General features: G+C 39.3%; 2 protein-coding genes across 2 annotated transcripts; one reads left to right on the top strand and one right to left on the bottom strand.

Annotated features, from left to right (window-relative positions):
• Positions 1–6,039: 6,039 nt before the first annotated feature.
• On the bottom strand, positions 6,040–12,710 carry psmd13 (proteasome 26S subunit, non-ATPase 13). The gene is made up of 13 exons (XM_030047938.1): positions 12,495–12,710; positions 11,827–11,905; positions 11,177–11,211; positions 11,019–11,074; positions 10,877–10,920; positions 10,683–10,769; positions 10,415–10,586; positions 9,908–9,987; positions 9,658–9,783; positions 9,220–9,282; positions 8,829–8,909; positions 8,274–8,390; positions 6,040–6,378 (listed from the first exon to the last, which is right to left on the bottom strand). Exons 1-13 carry the CDS (start codon positions 12,593–12,595, stop codon positions 6,283–6,285), a joined length of 1,137 nt encoding a protein of 378 aa, XP_029903798.1. The 5' UTR covers positions 12,596–12,710; the 3' UTR covers positions 6,040–6,282.
• Positions 12,711–12,891: 181 nt separating this feature from the next.
• On the top strand, positions 12,892–18,150 carry sirt3 (sirtuin 3). The gene is made up of 8 exons (XM_030047951.1): positions 12,892–13,204; positions 13,293–13,362; positions 14,679–14,855; positions 14,954–15,186; positions 15,310–15,410; positions 15,661–15,822; positions 16,112–16,330; positions 16,593–18,150. The coding sequence occupies exons 1-8, from the start codon at positions 13,102–13,104 to the stop codon at positions 16,614–16,616; spliced, it is 1,089 nt and encodes a 362-aa protein (XP_029903811.1). The 5' UTR covers positions 12,892–13,101; the 3' UTR covers positions 16,617–18,150.
• Positions 18,151–21,966: the final 3,816 nt, after the last annotated feature.

The raw sequence follows: 21,966 nt of genomic DNA on the forward strand, positions 1-21,966 counted from the left end.
ACTTTTAGAGCATCCATATGGTATTTTCTAATCAATGAGTATTCTCAGAGAGAGACAGAGAGATGGTGGTGAGGGGTGATGGTATTGGAAATCTTTCTGTCATCGAACACACCATCTGCTGGATTTGATGGTGACCAGGAAATTGTCTCAGCGTAGACTTTTGTCAGTGCTCTGATGAAACACACATTGGCCTGCGTTTTCCATGCAGTTTGTAAAAGCAATTAAGTTAAAATAGTAGTAAATAGTAGAGTGAAGTAGAGCTTTTCCACACCTGAGTACAAGGTGTGTAGAGGACCACAGGACAACAAATTAAGGAAAAGTTCCTACACTATCTACTTAAGTGTATTGTTAGAGCATGTTGACTTTGAACAATATTTTGGTTAAGGGACTTTCAACAGGTTGTCTGAACAGTCTTGGTAGGAAACCATCTTATATGTTACTGACCTAGCCAATCAGGGAACCGGCTTAGTTGACACCAACAGTTCATTTAAGCATAACACCCAAACATCCATCCATTGATTTTCCATACTCACTTATCCTAATCAGGGTCATGGGAGACTGGAGCCTACCCGAGCATTGAGAGCAAGGCAGGGAACCAGTCCATCACAGGGCTTCAACCATAACAGTGGCCTACATACAGAACACATAATATTCCTATGAGTGATTTTCTGTTCTGTCCATCAACAATATAAACATGTTAGGAGATATGCAGAAATACATCATTCAAATTTGGATAGTGCCTGAATTAAATCATGTCAAATCAAGTTTTGTTTGTCCCGAAACAGAAGGAGAAGACAGAATTAGGGGCAGGTCCTACAAGCCGGCAAACACACACACAAAAAAAAAAAAATACAAAGTCATCACAAAAATAAAAAAAGTCAAATGTAGTGCCTACTAGTTTGGTGCATATTGGGGGAATGAAAAGTAGTGGGTAAATGGGGTTTGTGCATTTTAGCCTGAGTGTGGTGCCAGACGAAAGGCCACATGAGGCCCATTTCCACTGCCAGAACTTCAGGGTAATTTTACGGGGCCGGGGCCGTTGTCGCGTGTCTCTACCGCCGGAACTACCCCAAAGGAGAGAGTTCAGGAACCTTTACAGGGGCTAAAAAACGGCCCTGCTTCAGGGTAGGCAGGGCAGCTAGCGGCCCCGAAAAACTCCTGGGTTTACTCACGGCGCGATGTGATGTCAACAGAAAGCAGGCGTCCCTAGCAACACGGCCAACACACTTTTAGCCGGTTTTAGCCGATTGTTTTCCAGCCTTTGCTGGAAAGCCTATGCTACCCAAAGGATGAATCCTATGGGTAGCATGATTGTTTTCATCAAATTCATGGCAATCTGCCCAGTAGATTCTGAGATATTAAACTTGATATATTGGCCTCAGAGTGGCGCTACAGAGAAAGAGATGGTGACACCCAAATAGGTAAAGTTGATTCTCTGGGAAGCATGAGTATGCTCAGCAAATTACTTGGCAATCAGTCCACTACATGTAGAAATATGTTATGCACAAATAACCTGTTTGGCCTGATGGTGGCACTAGAGGAATAGTCATAGGGTCACTGACTCAAGAGGACTCTTCCGTAGGGGAGTATGAATGGACTCACCAAATATAATCCACTAATCATATTTAGTGATATTTTGTGTGCAAAGTAGACATTTTGGCCTGTGGGTGGCATAAAAAGGTAAAGAAAAGGTCAAAGCTGACAGTGTTCATCCTCTGGGGAGCGTGAATGTGCTCAGCAAATTTCATCGCAATCAGCCCAATACTTTCAAGATAGGTCCCCTTGGAGTTAAGTTTTGGATGCATGGACGGAGAATTGGATTGACTGCCACGGCCAATCAAAAATCTCATAACATCATCGTAAAACTAAGTGATGTGCCTTTCCCTTAGATAGGTGTGTTGGAGCAGGTATGCTGGTGTCTCTGCTGTCTTGGAGCACACTGGTGTCCTCTCTTAGCTCCAGATGAAGATGGAGCTCCAACATGGATGGCATGGACCAGGAAACTGATTTGGTGGGGCGATGCTTTCCAGAGCGTACAGCATGTTATCTTACCTCTGTTTGCTGTTTCTCACCTGGAGTCCCTGAACTGGAGCACTACTCTTGTTCTGGCCACCATGACCTCTTCACTCACTAAAGGGGAGCCCAAGCTCAGTCTGGTGGCCGTAGAGGGCAGTGCTGCTGAGACTCCTGGGAAAGCCCAGCCTTCAACTGGTGTTATTATTAAATAATTTTCATGGAAGGGGATAATATCTTAAAGGGAAAATCCACCCTACGACATAATCTATATTTTTGTTATAAAGGGATGGAGCAGGTTAAGAGAACACCCAGTTAGTTTTAACAGAGTTTTAATAATCTGTTATCTGTCAACATCCATCTGGGGACAGTGGACTTCAAGGTGGGATGTCACACTTAATATCAACATTTAAACAAATTTAAATTCACTCTAAAATATTTCCCTTCTGTTTTCAGCTATTCGTTTTGATGCAACATCTGGCACTGCTTTGCAAACAGATGGCAACTTGATTCAAAGTCAAAATGGCTATCTGTATATATTCTCTCTTATAAAAGAGAATGAATCAGAAAGTTTTAAAGAAGTGCACCATTTATACACTTAAAACTCTTATAAAACACTCACGGGTGGTGTATCTTGCATTTCAAGACCTATTTTGTTGTTTGGTGGTGCATTTTTGTTTTGTTTTGTTTTGTTTTGTTTTGTTTTTTTCAACTTGCCAAATGCAGAAGTTGTAATGTTGTATCATGATATTTCCCACAGCTACAATGGAGGCTTGATAGCAGAAAATGTTTCAGAAATCTAAAACATCAATGAATATCATGTTTTTTCATCAGTCCCTCAGAATCAAAGTGCAAGAGCTTCAGTCTAGAGCCTCCATTTGTACCATGGCTGCAGTGTTTTGGTACACCAAATACCGGTGCAGTTAGCACTAACGACAAAATCATGTAGGTCATGTGCTCCTTACTCTGCTTGGACAAGGTGGCAAGACTGGCGGATACATCACAGAAAGACCACAAAGAAGAAAAACACAAAGTTGCATCCTGCAACTTTTGATTTCAATTTGAAAAGTTAAAGAAAAAGGAACAGGAAAAAAACAGAAAACACTCACTGCTGTACGGCAACACCAAACAAGTAAATAACAACACTTCATCCATTGAACATAATAGATTGATGATATCAAACAGTGTCTGAGTATCTGCTCTGTTCTGTTCTCTTCATTACTGAACAGACCGAACACCCAGAGACAGGGTCAAAAAAGTGCATGCTTGATGAAAAAAAATATATTACTTTTTAATATCGGGACTCACCTTGATTCTCTGATTCATTTGGGAAGATCCCTCATGAAATAAAAAATCTGCCACCCAGTGATTTTTTTTTTTTTTTTTTTTTATATAGAAATTGCAAGGACTTCGTCAGAGGCCCACCTTGCTGGAGTCTAATGCACACAATCTGGTAAGCCAGCTATACAGGACAGGATGGTTCATGGTGCACCTAAACGTTTGTTTAATGGGAAGCCAAAGAAGTGGCACCAGAAAAGGACATGTTGTGACCTAGTTCTAGAGAGAATCTTTTTAGTTTAGTTCAGAACAGAGACGTGCCGGGGGGCTGAGAGTCTGCAGGTTTCGGTCCAACCATGATATTTCACTGATTAACACAAATTCAGCCACAAAGGGAGGGGGCTAATCAGGGACAACACTTGCTGTAGTGTTTGACTGGAATTAAAACCAGTCGTACCGTGCATAACTGGGTTAGAGTCAGGGGAGAATCATAGCAGCAGCATTTTGGAGGAGTTATAGATTATTGTGGCTAGTATGTGTACAAGTTTGTGGTGATCCTCCTGGTCACATTTTATTTACACTGTCAAATGTTTATATCAACTTTATATCTACTGAGTTCCAAAAAATGTCAGTGAAGATCCTAAGCCTCATATCAACCTGTCCAATGTAAATACTCAGCTTAATATCAATAGATCAGTTTACTTTTAACTTAGTGTGGAAGGGAGTCTTGCACTAAGGCCCAGATATGGGACAAAGTCTATAAATAGGGACAGGAAACAGTTTGTGTGTGTAGTGGTAGTTTATTCAAAATTTGCCTACATATTTTGTGACATAAGCATGACTCTACACTAGACTCCCCAGTAGTGCGGTCTAGTCTGTTCATTTATTGTTGATTTGATTCCACATAGCTGAATGGAGATGTGTTATATTTCATGCCTTGTCAGTAAAATCTATATTGTTGGTATAGTCTAGTATAGTCCCTGGCTCCAGTTTATTCTTGGATCTGTGTATTAAGTATTAACTTTGTACCTGTTTGGGTTAAGGTTAGAGTTAAGGTTATGGTTTGGTTGATACTACATGGATATTAAAATGATGAACAGTTGATACTAAGTTGAATGTTAATATAACATTAGACAGCCCAAATAAAGTGATACCATTGATAAAAAGGTGATTAGTAGTTGATACAAACAGTCCAGTGAAGTGTGACCATCTTCTTTGGAAAGGGGAAAATGGAGAACAACTCAGTTCCCTGCATCCTTTATCTTAAATCACTGTCAGCCTTGTAGGTTTTCATTCCAACCATGTAATCAGGGAGAGAATTTACAGAGATTTACATGAGGCCCCAGGTTAAAGCAGTTATCTATAACTAACCAGCTGGTAGTCTATCAGCAGCGCTCTTGGTGCTGATAGACTGACAATTGTTGACATAAATGATGGAGGACTAATTTGAAGATGATAGGGTCTTGAGACACGTTTCAACCAGGAGCTCCAGATTTTTCCAGCTCTTAGTTGAGTTACACAATGATCAGTTTCAGGGTCAAATTTGGGAGCCTAAAGTGTTTTGAACTAAAAGCTTATTTTTTCATTACATGTATAGCAAATTTTAATGTAACAACTGTCAGATGCTGCAATAATTTGGTACCGATTTTACCGATTTACAACATAATTTTTGTTGAGCTTACAATTTGACAGGTAATTAAATTATCCAGTCGTTTCGTGTCATTTTCAGTTTCTACAAGATGATCTGCGTACAGGTGCCAACTGAAATGTCTGCAGATGATGGAGAATATCCAATTAGTGTGAACAAATCCAAATTTTTTCAAAATCTTTTTTTTCATCCTTGTGAGAGCACATTTGATATCAAACTCTATAGATGTAAAATTATGTCAAAATGTAATACTTTTAATTTAAGGCTTAAAGATCGTTAAAAATCTGTAAGTTCTTCACTATTCTATATGGAGTGTCAACATTTTCAGTTAAAGAACAGAAACTGATCCAATGGTAAAAACAAGGGCATGCAACCTCTTGCAAATAATCCAATCTAGAAGTTAAATAAATAAATAAAATAGTATTTGTCTGAGTTTTTCTCTGCCAAAATAAGAATTAATTTTAAGTACTGGTACTATAGTGAAAAATGTCTCAATATTAATGCTTCTCTCAATTATCAGTGACACATTTAATTATGTATTCACAGCAAGAATATATTTTACACATTCTGCACACTAGGACTGAAAAATGTAAACCAGCAAACACAGCCTGAATCTCTTAAATTTATCATTAATCTCATTAGCATAGGTGAAAATGACATTATGAGCTGACAATACTTTGAAAGATGGTGTACAAATATGCAGGCAGCCATTAGTGGAAGGTTGATCTCAAATGTTACTCCCTCACTGTTTCACTTACCTCACTGTTCTTTATTAAGAATTTCTTGTGAAAGAAAGCATTTTAAATGTCTGTCTATCTATCTATCTATCTATCTATATATAAATATCTCAGATCTTAAGATGTTAAGATGTTCTGCCATCTTTTTCTCCTTGTTGCTGTTGATTTCTCCTGTTGATTGCTTCTGCATCCAGCTGACAAATGAAAAAAAGTTTCTCTATTTACAACCAAATGATGGAGAAATTGCAACAAAGTTGCTTATTATTAAGAGAAAAATCAATACATGTTGGTGTAGGTCAACATAATTGTAGTCTGGGCATATTTTATTTATTATGCAAAGACAATAATTTTAAGTCCAAGATGTAAGGATGTTCAAACCAGATTTTTTTATTTGTAAAATACAACAATGTAATTTACGGTTTGGTGATGAATGGTTATAGTAACATAGAAAGAATGGACATCAAACAGAGATAGAGGGGAAAAAAAATACAAAAAGTGAAAAAAAAAAAAAAAATACAGGGTGCAATACTCCTCGTAGCTGGGGGATGAGGTGAGATTTCCGTTTGTGTTCCTGTGTGGATGAACCAGGCCGGGAGGAGAAGCTCTTCAGGTGAGGATGTCGTGGGCCTGCTGCTCCACCAGCATGGCCATGTTCTTCACATCGCCACACCAGAAGTCCAACCTCTCCTTCATACCCTTAATCTGAAACAGCAAGCAAATGCTGAGGCTTAGACAACTGAGGAGATTCATGAGGCAGAGTGTGTGCAGCAGCTCTGAAACCCGAGATATGTTTGGCAGGCAAATGTTCCCTGTTATCAGCAGCTGATTTTGACGGATCTGTATCTGTTGTATAAACAGATGGGAACTTGATGCAAAAAAATAAAAATAAATTTAAAAAAAATAATTTATGCTACATAAAAAGCGTTCTAAAAGGAAAAATCCACCACTGTGTTCAACAGCCCCGGTGAGCTTTGGTCTCTGCATGGACACTTCAAGAATTCTCCTCCTTGCAGCTCAGCACTATCTGCCTTTGGGGGAGAACTGAGACACTTTTTTTTTTTTTTTTTTTTTTTTTTTTTTTAAAGTAACTTCACACAGCCATCTGATCTCATAAGTTCATTTTTGGTTTGACTCACAAGACCATCTGAACACACTCCGACCAGAGCGTCACTGCAAACTACAAAATGGCTTGACCAATCAGCGTCCTCTGAGCTACTACAGGCACGGCTTAGATGCTGACAACAGTGAGAAGCTACAGTGCATTGAACAGTGAAAAAGAAACATGAGATTTTCCTCACATAAACAGTACAAATCATGTACCAACATGCTAACAAGCAAGCAACATTGTTAAAATATGCTTGCTCACTTTCAAAGTTGCTCCTATTCATTTACCTTTGACATGCAACCCAAAAGTACAGAGACTGATTTTGCTTCATTTGTTCACTTCACAAAAAAGGAGCATGTGCCAGTGGCCTAACCACAACCCATATCAATACCAAATATTGAAAGAATCTGTCAATAATTGCAGTCTCAGGAACATTCACAAGAAAATCTCTTCGGATCTGGTGGCAGATGCTTGATGATAACAAATCAATAGTATCTGTGACACTTCATCTGGAGGAGTCAGGGAAGGTCTTGGTGAAGCAGTCGATCAGTTAATTGTGATACCTGGTGTGTTATATAAGTGGAAGGCTGAACTAGTCTGCTAGCATTTCTGCTTATAAAAAGAAAAATACGAAGTTATACGAGTACGAGTTATTTTATGATGATGTTTCCTTTTTTTGGTGTACACGCTTTGCCTCATCCTGCCTGTTTCCCAGTATGCCTTTGAGCCACACCAAGACAACATTCATTTCAGCATCCAGCTGCGGTGTATGTGTGTACGGAGAGAGCAGGACTGATAGCAACAGAGTTTTCAATTGAAAGTGACAGTTACTAGAAACACTTGTCTTATGGCTGCACTGCATTCTGCTCTGTCAGTGGAAAAACAGGTGGGTCTCTGCCTCTTGTACAAAAGGACATCTCATCTATGATTTTTGATAGTTGAAAACCTTTTGTTTTATTTTGAGGGGCTGCCACAAAAAAACACAACTCTCAAAACACCGCTCAAAAGGCAAAAGACAGGGTGAGACTAAGAAAAAATTACTTGAATTACCTTCATTGTCTCCTGCCCCAACATAAGCATACTTGTTACAAAAGTGGACAATACAATGTCTAATAGCACCTATGCATCTAATTTTTACTATGAATTTAAAGTCTTTAATTTGTTAACTTTTAAATTGTGTTTGATCTTTGATAAAACTCATTTCTGTTCACCTCTGTAGCACACCACCAAACAACAAAGTGGGCCCAGAAAAGTAAGTCAGCAACGCTGAAGTGTTTTTCAAATGTTTAAGGGTGAATTTTTCCTTAACATTGTAATATTTTCTACTATTGCTCAGCAATAATGAAACTATAAAATACATTTTCTCAGTAAGGTCTGATGGCAAAAACTGATGTTAAATTAAAGACATGATGGTTAATCAACCAATTACACAAACCACAACATATTCCTTCCTCTGACTGAATGTGAATCTAAGAGAGAAGTGAGTATTAACCTGCTGCAGGTCCAGCACTCTGGGCTGCACCCAGGTCATCTGCACCTTCTGGTCCACCTCATCGATGTTGCCTTTAATGAGGCCCACTGACAGAGCCTTCATGACCAGAAGCTCCACCTGCAGGGCAGCAGGACACAAAAACCACAATTAAAAAGCATCTTCACCTCTTAATGGTCTGACTTCCCTTTTATGGGTTCTTTCCCAGTCAGTGCTCCAAACCACAAGTCTTTGCACATTCTCCTGCAAAGCCACAGTTCTGTCCCCACCCCACAAGGCAACCTCAAACACATTATTACACCAAACGACAGTGTGATGGACAAAGATTCTGAAGGTTGTAATGCACACTGTAGATGTACATGAGTGCATGTTTAAAAGCCTAAATTTAAACACTAAAATGCAATCTTTACAGCAGTCCATTTAAGTATGAACACACAAATATAAAATGCAGAAATTGCCTTTTTCCTTGTGGTAATCCGTCAGCCACGCTAATCGCTGTCAATGGTTTTACTGACATTTATTGATGTATTGATTAAGTATACTCAGTGTCAAACTGACCTCACTGACGGGGATTTTGGCACTCTGAGCAATCTCATGGAAGGTCAGCTGCCTGTGGTTTGCAGGACGGGTGAAGGTCATCTGGAAAGAGAAGGGCATATTTTAATGTAAAAGTGCTTGAATGTTCTTGTTATTAAACATTCACACTCAGGATCATTCTTTCAAGTAAAAACAGATGTGCTCATCTGTCACTTATGAAGTGTAGACAAGTGGTGAAGCCAACCATTCTCGGAGCAAATTACAGGCCAGTCTATTGATGTTACTCGTCTGTCAGTCTTAACAGAGTGAGCACCGACTGCCATGCTTTGCATTATATTATCTGTACCTGGAAGAAATTACAGCTCAAAGTTAATGAGTTCTTTTTTTGTGTGTGTGTCAAGGTTTTCCCCACCTCCATCACGCATAGCAGCTGGATCTTTTGCATCAGTTTTGCCTCGTGTGCTGCAAGGTCCGGCTAGGACAGAGAGATAAAAATAAATAAGACTGTTGCAATCAAAGATGAGTGCATGCATAAATAACAATCTTTTTATCATTCAGATACTATTTAGATGTTCACCTGTTACCAGGTAAATGCATACTGCAAGCAAATAGTTGTAATTGTAGATACTACATGATAACACCTCTTTAGAAATCAGATGTACCAACTGGCTGTGGTCTAAAGAAGATAAAACTCTCTGACATTTGAACAGAATAAGTAAACCTATATACCTCACTGAATATTATGCATTTAATCCTTTTCTTACTGCTAAAATGTGATTTGGACAAACTGCTTCAGTCTTTTATGACACAGTGCATTATATTCTGCTGTGGTTATGCAGTTATTAATAACCTGTTGGCCCCAGGCAGACTTGAAACTCTGGAATTTCTCCACGTTGCCTCCATTGAAGGCATACAGTGTGTCGATGAGCCACTGCTTGTCTGTGCTCCTCAGTGACTCTAAGACGGGATGCATCAGCTGCAAGGCATACAGCAGAAACACTCATTACTACAACTTCAAGGCTGAAAAATGCTGATGAAAGAAGTGCGGAGAGCATTGTTAGCTGACAGACAGAGAAACTAATGTCAAGTCAAAATCCTACCAGCTCTCCGAAGTTGTAGACTCCCTCTCCTAAGAGTCCAGCCAGACCCAATGTGAATGCTCGCTCCTGCTTCTCTGTCTCTGTTGGGTGTTGAATATTCAGATATTAATTTGTGGACATGACTACCTGGATCAGTTAATGTCATGTAACTCAACATGATCCACTCTTTTCCAAGTCTTTCAAATTCCTTTAATTTCCCATGTAGTTTTTATTTTGAATCAGTGTTACATATTATGTTTCTGTGATCTTCTAGTTTCTCATATCTCCCCTGTGTTAATATTGATACTCTGGCTTTAATATATATAGATATTCTGGCTTTAATCTTTCTTTTTACCCTTAATTCTGGAAAGTGACCTTGACTATCCAGAAAGCCATTGATCAAATGAAACTGTTAAATAAACTGCATTATTTTTACTATTTCAAGTACAATCAGAGCCTCTCAAACCGCCTGTTGATCAGTCAGAACACAGAGAACCACCAGGCAGTGTGCACAGAGTTTTGACTTACCTGGCAAATCTTTGATGTCTACACATCCCAGGTAGCGCAGAGCATCCTTGTAATAAGCGGCATGGTTTCCAATGATGCGGTAATATTTGCTTGAGAGGTCATAAAAGCGGCCATGGACAGACGTCACCCCAGGCAAGTTGTTCAACATTTCCTCAACCTCTTCAATGATTTTCTGTGAGGAATAAAGGGGCAGAACAAGGTGAGTTGGGCAAGTTTTATGTCAGTGTGTTATAAAGGTAGAGATTACAGAATTGAGAGGGTTTTATACCTTTGTGGCTGGAAGATCGTTGATCTCCAGTTTAAGACTGCCAATTGATGTCTTACAAAGAATGACGGCCTCTTCACTGCTTTTCACCTGGAATAGATCAGAAACAAAAAAACGGAGTTTGTAATTTGAGTCCCTGGTGCCAAAAACTGTCTTACGGCTATACACAATATACCAGTATTGCTAGAACAGCTTACCTTTTCCTTGGTCTTCTCGAGGAAAGTGATGGCATCTTTAGGATCTGGAAGCAAGAACATTTACTTACACCACCAGATACGGAAGAAAAAAAGCAGAGCATTCCATAGAGAAATATTCTCTCCTGGATCCAGCTGCTCTTACCTGGCATCTGTCTGGCAACATAGAGTATGATCTCTACCAGGGACAGTGGATTGATTCTGTATGAGGAGCAGAAATACTAAATTAGCACCAAAAAACAGACAAGGAAGAGGTAAATACTCAAATGTGTGGTGCCAATACTTGCACCAAATTTGCCACACCTGTGTTCAAAGTCGCTGAGGAAATTGTCATAGAGCTGCAAAAGGAAAACAGGACAGGCAAGGTCACAGTCAGGTGTGAAAATGTTCAGGATCATAATAAATTTGACGATATCGTCTTGCTGGACATCAGTCGTATACAGTGACTTCCAGTAGTATCTGGACAGTGACAGTATATTATATTATGTGTGTAAAAACAATTACTATCACTGTACACTTAAAGTGGCAGGAATTTTAATCAATATTGCATCGGAAAATATCGGTTCATATATGGTCATAACATTTCAGCAAAACAAATTCAAATATTTTGATGATTGCTGAAGTGTGGTGGGATTTTTTTTTTTTTTCACATTTTCTATCTCTTAATAGAAACTCAGTGTACCTTATGAACTCATTTTTTTTTTTTTAATTTAAATTTTACAAATGTAACCTGACTTTCACAATTCATGACTTCATTGGGCATGACTAATCACATAAAAGGTTATAAATAACTCAAAACCTTAGACACTTGATATCTGATCATTTATTTCTTTCTTTTTAATTTAATTGTAAGATTTTTTTTTTGTATGTGCACTTTACTGAACTTTCCAAAAGGACATAATGGACATAAGGACATAATCAAACATAAAGGTGACTAATTGTACTGCAGTTACCTGTATGAGGCCATCTCCCGTTTTGAAGCAAGGATCTTTGACAAACTCTGTAAGCTTCAGTGTTAACTGATGCCACAACCTGTCAATAAAATCAGAGAGCAGCTTTAAGATTTACTGAGTGATTTACTGAGTTAGACACAAAATACCATTGCTCACAATACTTTACTTGATTGTACTTTGACTTGGAGGTTACACCAATCACAGAAGACAGGTTTGTGATGGTAGCTCCCCAGTTCACCATTCACTCCAGTAACTAATGTTCTGTTGCACATTTGTACAAACCACATACACAAACGTTTTCGTGCTTGTTGCCAGTGTGTTCATAAACCTGTCCTAGTCACTGTAATGGCAAGTCACTTCATCAGTGAAGCTAACGTAGCTACACTAACTTGTGTACGGTGGCAAACTGTATTTCATTTGCCAAAGTCCTATTGTAATATCGACGTTACAAGGAGCAGAACAGTTTTTGTTGTTGCTAAGTCCTTGGCACATGGTAATTTTTTTTAAAGCTGATTCTGACAACATGCTGTATGAGTAGTAGTGGGTTAGCTAGCCCTGAGCTGCTACAGCCGCTGTTAGCTCCATGCATGACTCAGCGTGCACTTCCAATGAAAGAGCTAACGCTAGCTAGCGACAGCAGAGCGGTTCGCTGGTTGTGTACACTTTACTTTTTGTTGTATAAATCCTCCAGTGTGTGCCATTCCGCTGCCATCTCCGGCGTCGAGCTGTTGCTCTGCTGCTGTTTGAGGTACCCGGTAACATCTTTCATTGTGGCGACAATGTGAAGTTTGGGTTTTCGACCAGAAAACTCAGAGTAGTTGTTGAAATAGCGATACAGCTAACGTCAACTAGCCTGTACTTCCCTCTGTACTGCGGGTCCGGTCGCAAAGAATGACGGGAAATTAAGGAGGCGTTACTAAAATTTTATTTACATTATACTTTATCCATTACGTTATGTATCATCAACTACTAATCGACAATTAACGATAAAAATTGATAAAATTAATTTAATTACTAGTTGCTGTGTGTGTATCAGACATTAGGATATTGCTTGTAATTGTGTCATGAGGTCAAAGGTGAAAGGAAGACAATAACAAACTGACATTTGCAGGAGGAAGGCAGGCACTGTTTAGGTACTGGCGCAACCTTATTTCACCTGGAGAAGATAGTTAACAGCTGACAGCATCCGTGTTTAAGCTTTCTGCTTGTGCTGAAGAGAGACGATGAGGATCCAACAGTAGCTGTGGGTAGTTGTGTTTGAGTTGCAGCTGAGCCATGGCCTCTGCACTGAGCTGCTCACTAACATTACCTGTCAGCTGCAGACTATGTTTTTATCGCAGCCTGTGTTCAAGAGGAGTCAGGGCCGTCTCTGTAAAAGGTCAGTAGACTGAGTTGAGTTCAAGCAGTGTTGTATTTGAAGTATGAATGGATGATATTATGACACATGCCTATTTTTCCCCCTATAGATCACGAGAGAGTGATAGGCTTTGGTCAGAGGAGTCCATGTCCAGCTCCATGTTCAGCAGCTCGTCTCAGGTATCCTCAGATATTCAGTGTAATGCAGTTCTGCCATAAATGTTACTTTTTAATAAAGCTTATAATGTTGACATTGTGGAGAATGTGTATGTTAAATAATATGTTGAGGTTATTGAGGTTGTAGTATGCAGAGGTGTTATAGAGGTAGAGGTGTTTCTAATTTTTTGTCCTCCCCTATTTATATACATGAGGGGGACAGAATATTAGAAACACCTCTCAGTAAAGTACAGTCCAGTACAACAGCACCACTATCTGTGAGCTCAAAGCCAAACATAGAATTGAATGAACACCTCTATTACTGTGACAAAAAAGAAAACTGCCGCTATGCTCTCCTCCTTTTCCACTTTTTGCACTCTATATATTCCCTCTTTGCACTGCCCTGTAGCACCGACTGGAGGTTTGTGTCACTTGATGTCATTGTTCTCTCCTGAATTGTTCTTTGCTTGTTGGTGTATAAAAATCTCATATGTGCATTGCTTTGGATAAAAGCATCTGCCGAATGTTAATTGCAAATTGTAAAACCTGAGCATTACAGACATCATAAAAGTAAGCGTTATGGTAGAACAGTTGTATTGGATTGTATTTGATTGTATTGGACTGTGTACCTAATAAAGTGGCAACACAGCAAAACCCTTCACTCCTGCCTCAGTGAAAAAGTCTTATTTTGCCTGCAGCCTCATACACAGTGCAGCTTCAGTGTTTTAACAGGCACCAAACATAGACAAGAGTTATTCCATCAGTCTACACATTGTTCCCCTGTCATTTTCAGAACCAATTTCAAGGTTTTACTAATCACTTTTAAAGCTTGCATCTTGCTGCATCTCAGACCTTTTAACCCCATATGAGCCAGAGCGCAGCGTATGATTCTTAGGCAGAGCTCAGAGTAAATTATTTCTTTAAATTACTTCCCAAGATACACTTAAAGACTGGCTTTTGGATAATCGCTTCTCTTGGTTTTAATCTTGTTCTGTGGCCTTTGTGCTCTGTTACTGTTTGTGTTTTTTGCCCTGTTTCTCTTGCTCTGTGGAAAGCATTTTGTAAACCGGTTTTAGAAAAGTGCTATAAGAATAAGGTGTATTATTATTATTATTATTAGCATCATTTAAAAATCCATGACAACCCAGTGGTCAAGTTACTAACCATTAATAATAAGTTCCATAAGTATCCACCTGTTGTACCTGCACAAATCTGTAAATCCCCATCTGACTCGAGGTTGCTACAAATTAATAACTATTGACTCTGATCCCTCAGGTCAAACACATGCATGTATGTGTGTCTTGATAATGAAGAGTTATGCCTGTTTTGTTTCTTTACAGACTAAAGTCTCCCTGGTTGAATGGGATTCGAGGACTTTTCTCTGGAGGTGGCGGTGCAGATGTCAAGCAGCAGACCCTGGAGGATATTGCTAAAAACATCCAAGAGCGAAAATACAAGAGGGTTGTGGTGATGGCGGGGGCTGGGATTAGCACCCCTAGTGGCATCCCAGATTTCAGGTCAAAAAAGTTTGCATGTGGCTTTCCGTCCTTATTTTCCTGTTATCATATTCCAGTCTGTCTGGGGTTGTGTGTTTGAAGTGTTTATTCCCCCACAGATCCCCAGGCAGCGGTCTCTATGACAACCTGCAGCAGTACGACCTGCCTTACGCAGAGGCCATATTTGAGATCAACTTTTTCCATCATAACCCTAATCCATTTTTTGCCCTGGCCAAAGAGCTGTATCCAGGGAATTACCAGCCAAATGTGACCCACTATTTTGTACGTCTGCTTCACCAGAAGGGTCAGCTTCTCAGGATGTACACACAGAATATCGACGGGCTGGAGAGATGTATGTTAAGTCATAGTATACACAAGTGTTTGCATTATTTTCAATTCCAGGTGGGCATACAGTCATTAACCTTGTGCGCAGGCACACACTCATGCTTGTTTACTTGTGTGTGCTGGTATCAAGTGGCAGGGATTCCTCCTGAGATGCTGGTGGAAGCCCACGGCACATTTGCCACTGCTACCTGCACTGTTTGCCGAAGGAACTATAAAGGGGAGGACCTGCGTGTGAGTGCACATTAGGTTGGCCCAAGGTTAACCTACATTGTCCTAATTTTTGTTATGCATTTTTTATATTTATCTCAAACGGTACTTCAAGTCGTGGTGAATGTAAAGTGAATGTAAAGTACTGGTTTACCTGATAAATAATGTAAAAATTCTGCAGAATGTTTTAGAAATTAGAGGGGGCACATTGGAAAATGCTTTCAGTGTTCACTGTGGCTGCAGTTATCCTTACATGACTTCTTTTTCATGTCAGCCAGATGTGATGAAGGGGACGGTGCCCAAGTGTCCAACCTGTAAGGGAGTGGTAAAGCCTGATATTGTCTTTTTTGGAGAGGAGCTCCCACAGAACTTCTTCAAATATATCACAGACTTCCCGCTGGCAGACCTGCTGATCATCATGGGCACTTCTCTGGAGGTGAGTGTCTTCACCTTTAAAGTTGCAAAGAAGTGGAATGTTGACAGTGTTTTGCCTTTGTAATTCACCATATATCTCCCTGAGTCAGGATGTGTGGCTTGGATCAGAACAAACATAAAAAGCAATGCAGCATTTTGTAGACAGTCTTGTACTTCATAATTTTTGCAGAATGAATAAATTCAGCCATAGTGTCTTAGGAAAAGGAAACAGGGTTTTCACTGACCTTCGATGCTGTCATCAAACAACTGTCTGTGTGACCTTGAATTGCTGTTCATCCTTTGCGCTGCAGGTGGAGCCCTTTGCCAGTCTATCAGGAGCTGTGCGTGGCTCTGTTCCTCGTCTGCTCATCAACAGGGATTTGGTGGGACCGTTTGCCTGGGGAGGCTCGAGGCATAATGACGTGGTACAGCTGGGGGATGTGGTCAGCGGAGTGCGAGCCCTGGTTGACGCCCTCGGCTGGACGCAGGAGTTGGACACTCTAATGGCAGCAAGTGCTGAAAAAATGAATGTATGTTTTTTTTTTTTTTTTTTTTTTTTTTTTTTTACTACCACACTTAGATTCTGAATTCTTGATATCAGAGGTGCCACCGGTCATTTGGCTGGCTATACATCATAATATCTTCCTGTTTTTGTTGGTTTATTTACCAAAGAGGTGCAGCTCCATGCAAGGTACAATGTTGAAAAGAAGCTGGCGTAAAAACTGTTGCATAGAAACTTCCTCAACAGGCACAGTAATATTCTAGTTTTTGATGTATATGTTTTATTTGCAGGTTCAAGGAAAGTCAGAAGACTGAGACCATTTCTGCCTCGAGATCGGACCTTTTTCACATGACTCAGTACCTACCAACACCACGGCTCCAGGACTAAATCCACCTGATCTGTTGTGAGCATTTCATGGTGGTTGATCAGTTTATGACCTATAGAAATATTAGCGCTATTTGTGACGTAAGTGGAAACTGCCACTGCTACACAAAACCAAATGTTGCTATACAAAATTGTTAATTTGTTTGTTTCATGCTGTTATTTAAATGTTTTAAATGAGATATCACTACAACATAGATTATTGATAGATTAATCAAACACAGCTAGCACACAGTGTGCACAAAAATCAGTTGTTTCATTTTCTTTGGCTGCTAGACATTGAGAGAAATAGCAGGGGATTTGTTAGTTCCCAATACTGTATGCATGTGGACCTATAAAGGAAGTTTTGTACAGTGTTAGATTTTTACTAGTCTCTCTCTTGAAATGTATGCAGTGCAAGCAATGAGGGGTAAATGATTTATATGAGACAGAGGATGACATTAATGAAAAACCACACAGTTTATTCTACCACACCACTCTGAAATGCACTTGTTCATTTGAAGGTTCTTAAATGGACATGGAAAGGTACCCTCAATTGAACCCTTATATCCATATTTTGCCAACAGAGGGAGCCAAAGGATTTCTTTCTGCATAATGGAAATTAATTGTTTAGCTGTCACCTACCCAGTGGTGGATTTGAAAGGGAACTGCTGCTAACAATGTTAGGATACTCAGGATGCTGTGTAACTCTGTTCCTCAAGTCCTGGCACTGATCACCACCAAATAAAAGAAGTCACTGTCAGAGAGACGGCTAATCTGTTTTTGACAGGATCACAGGAGTTTGGAACACCGCATATAAACTGAGCCAGAGTCGCTGTCAGATTTTCTCAATAAACAAATGTGAGTGGAAATCCAAACGTGAGGTGTCTCCTCAAACAGAAAGGTCAAGAAGTGTCACTGAATTTGAAGCTTAGGTTTATGCAAAGTCTCTGAATGTTGTCTTTTCACCATACACTCAGACTCTCAAGGAGTACATTACCACAGTCACAACTAGTGGCATTTTATGTCAGTCAGCACCCAGAGAGAAGTCTTTAGAAGAGGCAAAAATGCATGAAATGCACAGCCTTCAATCGGAGATGAAGAAAGTTTGTTCTGATTGCTGATTGCAACAGTTTAAAACTGACCCGCTGCAATAAAATACCATTTTATAACAGTATCCTGATATCGCCCAGCAGCGTCAGTCCTCTGCTGCACATGATGTCATAATGGGATGTCTATAACGCAATCAGACATTGTAAGAAAAACCAATTATTTATGTTCAATCTGTGAAGTGCATTGTATTCAAGGAGTAATTTAGCAATGACGTGTTCCCCATTTTCCTCCTTGTCAGCCTGCCTTATCTATGAGATTGGGATATATTGTTATCATTATCAGAATTATGTGGATTGACTAATCATTTCATTTTTTTAAAGATTACTTTTTCAGTATTTCTGCTTTGTGACTGCAGTATAAGTGCATTGGAAATGTGCCAGTGTATTGTGTCTACATTTGGCCAGTTATCTACAGGACTAAGAAAAATACAAATTAAATCACCAAGGTGGACACAGGAATATGAAGGTGCATTGCCAGTAGCTCCTGTTTCAGCTGTGGACTTTTCCTTTAAATTTGTTCTTGTCAAACTGTAATTGTAAGAGAATAATTGTAAGACAATAGAGGTTAAAAAAATACCATTTTATAACAAAAATATCAAATGACTAGAGTGTAAAGAGGCATAAGTCAAGGATAAAAGATGGGTGTGAAAAAACTGCAGCTTAATCCAACTGAAAATGATGGATGAGAATGTGTAAAAGAGTATATGTAAAGGATGTCCTATACAATGGTGACTGTTGTTGCTGATGTAAATGGTTCATTAGCAAAGGCAATATCGAGTATTGGGGTCATGGGTTGTGGGTCCTGTGCCTGATGCACTTACGCGTCATGTGCACTATGATGACTTGGGTCAAATTGTCATTGGTGGCTTTAGTTGAGTGTGGACACAATTACAGCAGATAATGTACCAGCTTTCGGATACGGTGATTGATTTGAGCAGGGAGATCAATATGTGATCAATGTGAGCTCTTACTGGCCACGTATGTTGAGTAATGTTGCAGGCTATGAGATTCGCATCTGTTTATCTTCAGTTGAAGGTACTCATGCCTCTTGTTTTCTTTATTGTCCAATAACTACATTCACATGGCAAAAATACTTTATAGGCCTTGTTTTATAGATTTTTTTTCAAAGGAATAATGGATTTCAAGGCCTATGTACCATCATTTCATGCCCAAGATGTCCTGCTTTTGCTCCCTCTCTCGTTCTAAATCCATCCCTGACCTGTTATAATTTCTTGGTCAAATCCAACAAAGTGTTAGCCTGACATTCACTTTTGTGATTGACTGATCACAATTTACATGTTCACATTAATCCATCACTCCTTCAGCCTTCCTTAGACACACTTGCTCTGTACAAATTTTCAGTGCTGCTACTTAAAAAAAAAGGTCTTTAAAGAAAATTCTTCTTCAAGTTAGAATTTTGCTGTCATCTTAATATCTCTGTGTGTGTCTTAAAAATATATCCATGAGTCAATGATAACCGGTCAAATTTACAGCATTTTAGAGCACTCACATAATATGTGTTAAGGCAGACCCTCCCTTATTGGGTTGCCAGTTTTTGTTATTTTGGCCTAAATTCTTATGCACTTCATAGTGAGGTAAGGAACTGTGTTGTTCTGTAAGGCCGATGATACTCAGAGCATTACATTCAATTTGTTGCATGTTGTAAAGTAAATTTGTTGTTATGTCACCAAACCCATTTGTTACATCCCAAATGATGATGCAATCCCAGTTCATGATTTTCATTGGATGGAGCTCCAAAGCAGCTCAGTAGCATTCAACCAAATACCATGGAAAGACCTGTAACATAGTTTGAAATTACATGTGAAACAGTTTTGATATTCCTCTTATGTTTGTAAAAAGGACAAACCAGTTTAAATGGGTTGTGCATGAGAGCATTTCTACATTTACACTGCATTTACCCAAGTTTGTGATTTTCCACCAGCTGTAAGAAAAAAATAAACACATTCTCTTTGAAGCAAGACATCTGCTAATCCACAGGTACAGGAACGAAAGTAAACTGTCTTTTTTGCATTGCATTGTGACAAATGAACTTGGTAAAAGGAAATTGGTTTACCAGTATCACAAGACTACAAAGCTGTTCCACTTAAGCCTTGTCTAATTTTAATTCTGTCTGTGGCACCCCAGCGTTTAGTTTACGACACGTAGTTGTGTCTGGCAGGAGTTATTTATTTGGTTATTTATTTGGTTATTTATTTCAGTCACAGCCTCCTGCAATTCCAGCTTCAGCGGTGTTGTTAGTGAGAATAGAAACACTGCCATTTTTTTTTTTTTTTTTAAATATGGTAACACCAAATAGGTGAGTAGGAGGTAATAGGGCTCTACATGCCACCTGATTTTTCCAATTTGAAGCTTCAAGTTGACAGAGTATTCAGGGTGTATTGTTTTCATTTGATGGTATGACATTTCTCAGGTTTCAACTTTAATTCAAAAACCTAATCAGGTGTAATCCACAACACTGTTTCCAATTCTGTCATTTTATAGACAACCATACTTGTTTGCCAGTGTCTCTTAGGGAGGCAGAAATCGTCCACGCTTTTGCTGCATAAATGAGATTTTGAAATGGGCACTGAACTGTGAAAAAGGCGCTTGGTTCAGTAATTCTGTCCTAACACAAGCTATCTAAAATCAAAATCCATTTGGGACTCAGTCTCTGTCTGCTTAGCAAGAGATGAACTTGTTCATGAAACTACCTAATGCTAAAAGACAGGATAGTCTAGCCACATCGACCCTTCCGCCTCAAACAAGGCTAATTAGTTTGCAGCGGAGGAAGCAGAACATAGATGATACTCTGGAGAAGTTTTAGAAAGATGATAGTCTTTATTAGAAAGGTTTCCACATAAAACGTGGATATGGCGTACAGTAGGCACAGTCAATAACCAAGCATACACACTGTTGTGACAGGCAGTAATGGCCTAAATGACAATGTCACTCAACTGAAACCATCATGTGGTATAGGATATTTGACTTTGGGAGCGTAAACAACTTTCCCCCAGAAGCTGACAAGAGAACAAAGTCTCTATAATGCAACGTCATCAAAACACAGTCTGAAGTTGCTGACAAGTGACCTTTCTGTTATATCAGCTGAAGGGTTTCATTCACTGTTATCCATACATTTTGGGGGAAAATATTACCATAACCTGACCATGGCTCACAATAACGAAGCCATTATAACATCCTTTAAGCTGTGGTTATGTTTGTGTAATGAGCTCAAATCTTAAAATAATATTCTGTGATGAAAAATGAAAACAATCTTTCTGAGTGGTCATATTTCTGAAATGATGGGGATCTTATTTTGGAATCAAACTCTTCAACTCTAGCAATTCTGATCCATAATTGGCTTTGTTTTCTTAGTGCTCTCCATTTACTGTCGCTCATTCTCAGTAAATTAGTGTAACATCACAAATTAAGTAGAAGATGACCTCTTTTCTCATGTTTTCCACAATGCGAGTGATCACTTGCACCAATTAAACTATGATACGTGACAGGTGTTAAAACTGATGACTGCCTACTGAAGATTTTCAGACGTTTTGTTTATGTGCGATTATGAGCGCAGGATATTGTAAACAGTTGTGAAATCTGCCCTTTTGTCTCTCCATTTAATCATCATGTCTTTACAACTGGATAACTCGCAAGATCATCTGTTTTCATGGAAAGAAGTCTTTTCTGAAATCAGATCAGTCAGTGTTGTGTGGAATCTGACTGCTGTGGGTATTAGCTACAGCTTGAGAATGGACAATATTTCCTTCAATATTCAACATTTAAGGCATATTGCTACAGAATGCTGTATGAATGTGTTTTATCAGCATGCATCGTGTAATACCAGTACATTAATTAAATTAAACATCCAAGGTAAGGTGCCATGGACCTTATTTCAGACGTCACAGTGCAGTGCCATGACATTCAAAGCTTACTGTGGCTTTCCTGTTGGACTCCTTGAGTATTTGACCAGTGTGTGTCCATGACTGGGGAGTTGACTGTCTCTAGACGTTGCTGGTCCTTCAGGTTTTACTCTTCAGATCTCATGGCAGCAAATCCTGCAGGTCCTTAAAGGAAAAATCCACCTCCATCCTCTAATACCATTAGATCACATGGGGTTGTAATGTTCAGTGCATTCCATCAGTTATTTGGTGCAGCCACCTTCTTTCTGCTTCCCCCTCAGCTGGTGATTTCC

This window comes from Myripristis murdjan, chromosome 3, assembly GCF_902150065.1.
Source record: "Myripristis murdjan chromosome 3, fMyrMur1.1, whole genome shotgun sequence".
Classification (NCBI taxonomy): Eukaryota; Metazoa; Chordata; class Actinopteri; order Holocentriformes; family Holocentridae; genus Myripristis; species Myripristis murdjan.

Coding starts and splice junctions, on each gene's coding strand:
- psmd13 (XM_030047938.1), bottom strand. CDS start 12,595: ATGAAAGATGTTACCGGGTACCTCAAACAGCAGCAGAGCAACAGCTCG. Junction 10,770..10,876: donor TCGAGAAGACCAAGGAAAAG/GTAAGCTGTTCT, acceptor GATCTATTCCAG/GTGAAAAGCAGTGAAGAGGC. Junction 9,784..9,907: donor TCTACAACTTCGGAGAGCTG/GTAGGATTTTGA, acceptor TATGCCTTGCAG/CTGATGCATCCCGTCTTAGA.
- sirt3 (XM_030047951.1), top strand. CDS start 13,102: ATGGCCTCTGCACTGAGCTGCTCACTAACATTACCTGTCAGCTGCAGA. Junction 13,363..14,678: donor TGTTCAGCAGCTCGTCTCAG/GTATCCTCAGAT, acceptor GTTTCTTTACAG/ACTAAAGTCTCCCTGGTTGA. Junction 15,187..15,309: donor TATCGACGGGCTGGAGAGAT/GTATGTTAAGTC, acceptor GCTGGTATCAAG/TGGCAGGGATTCCTCCTGAG.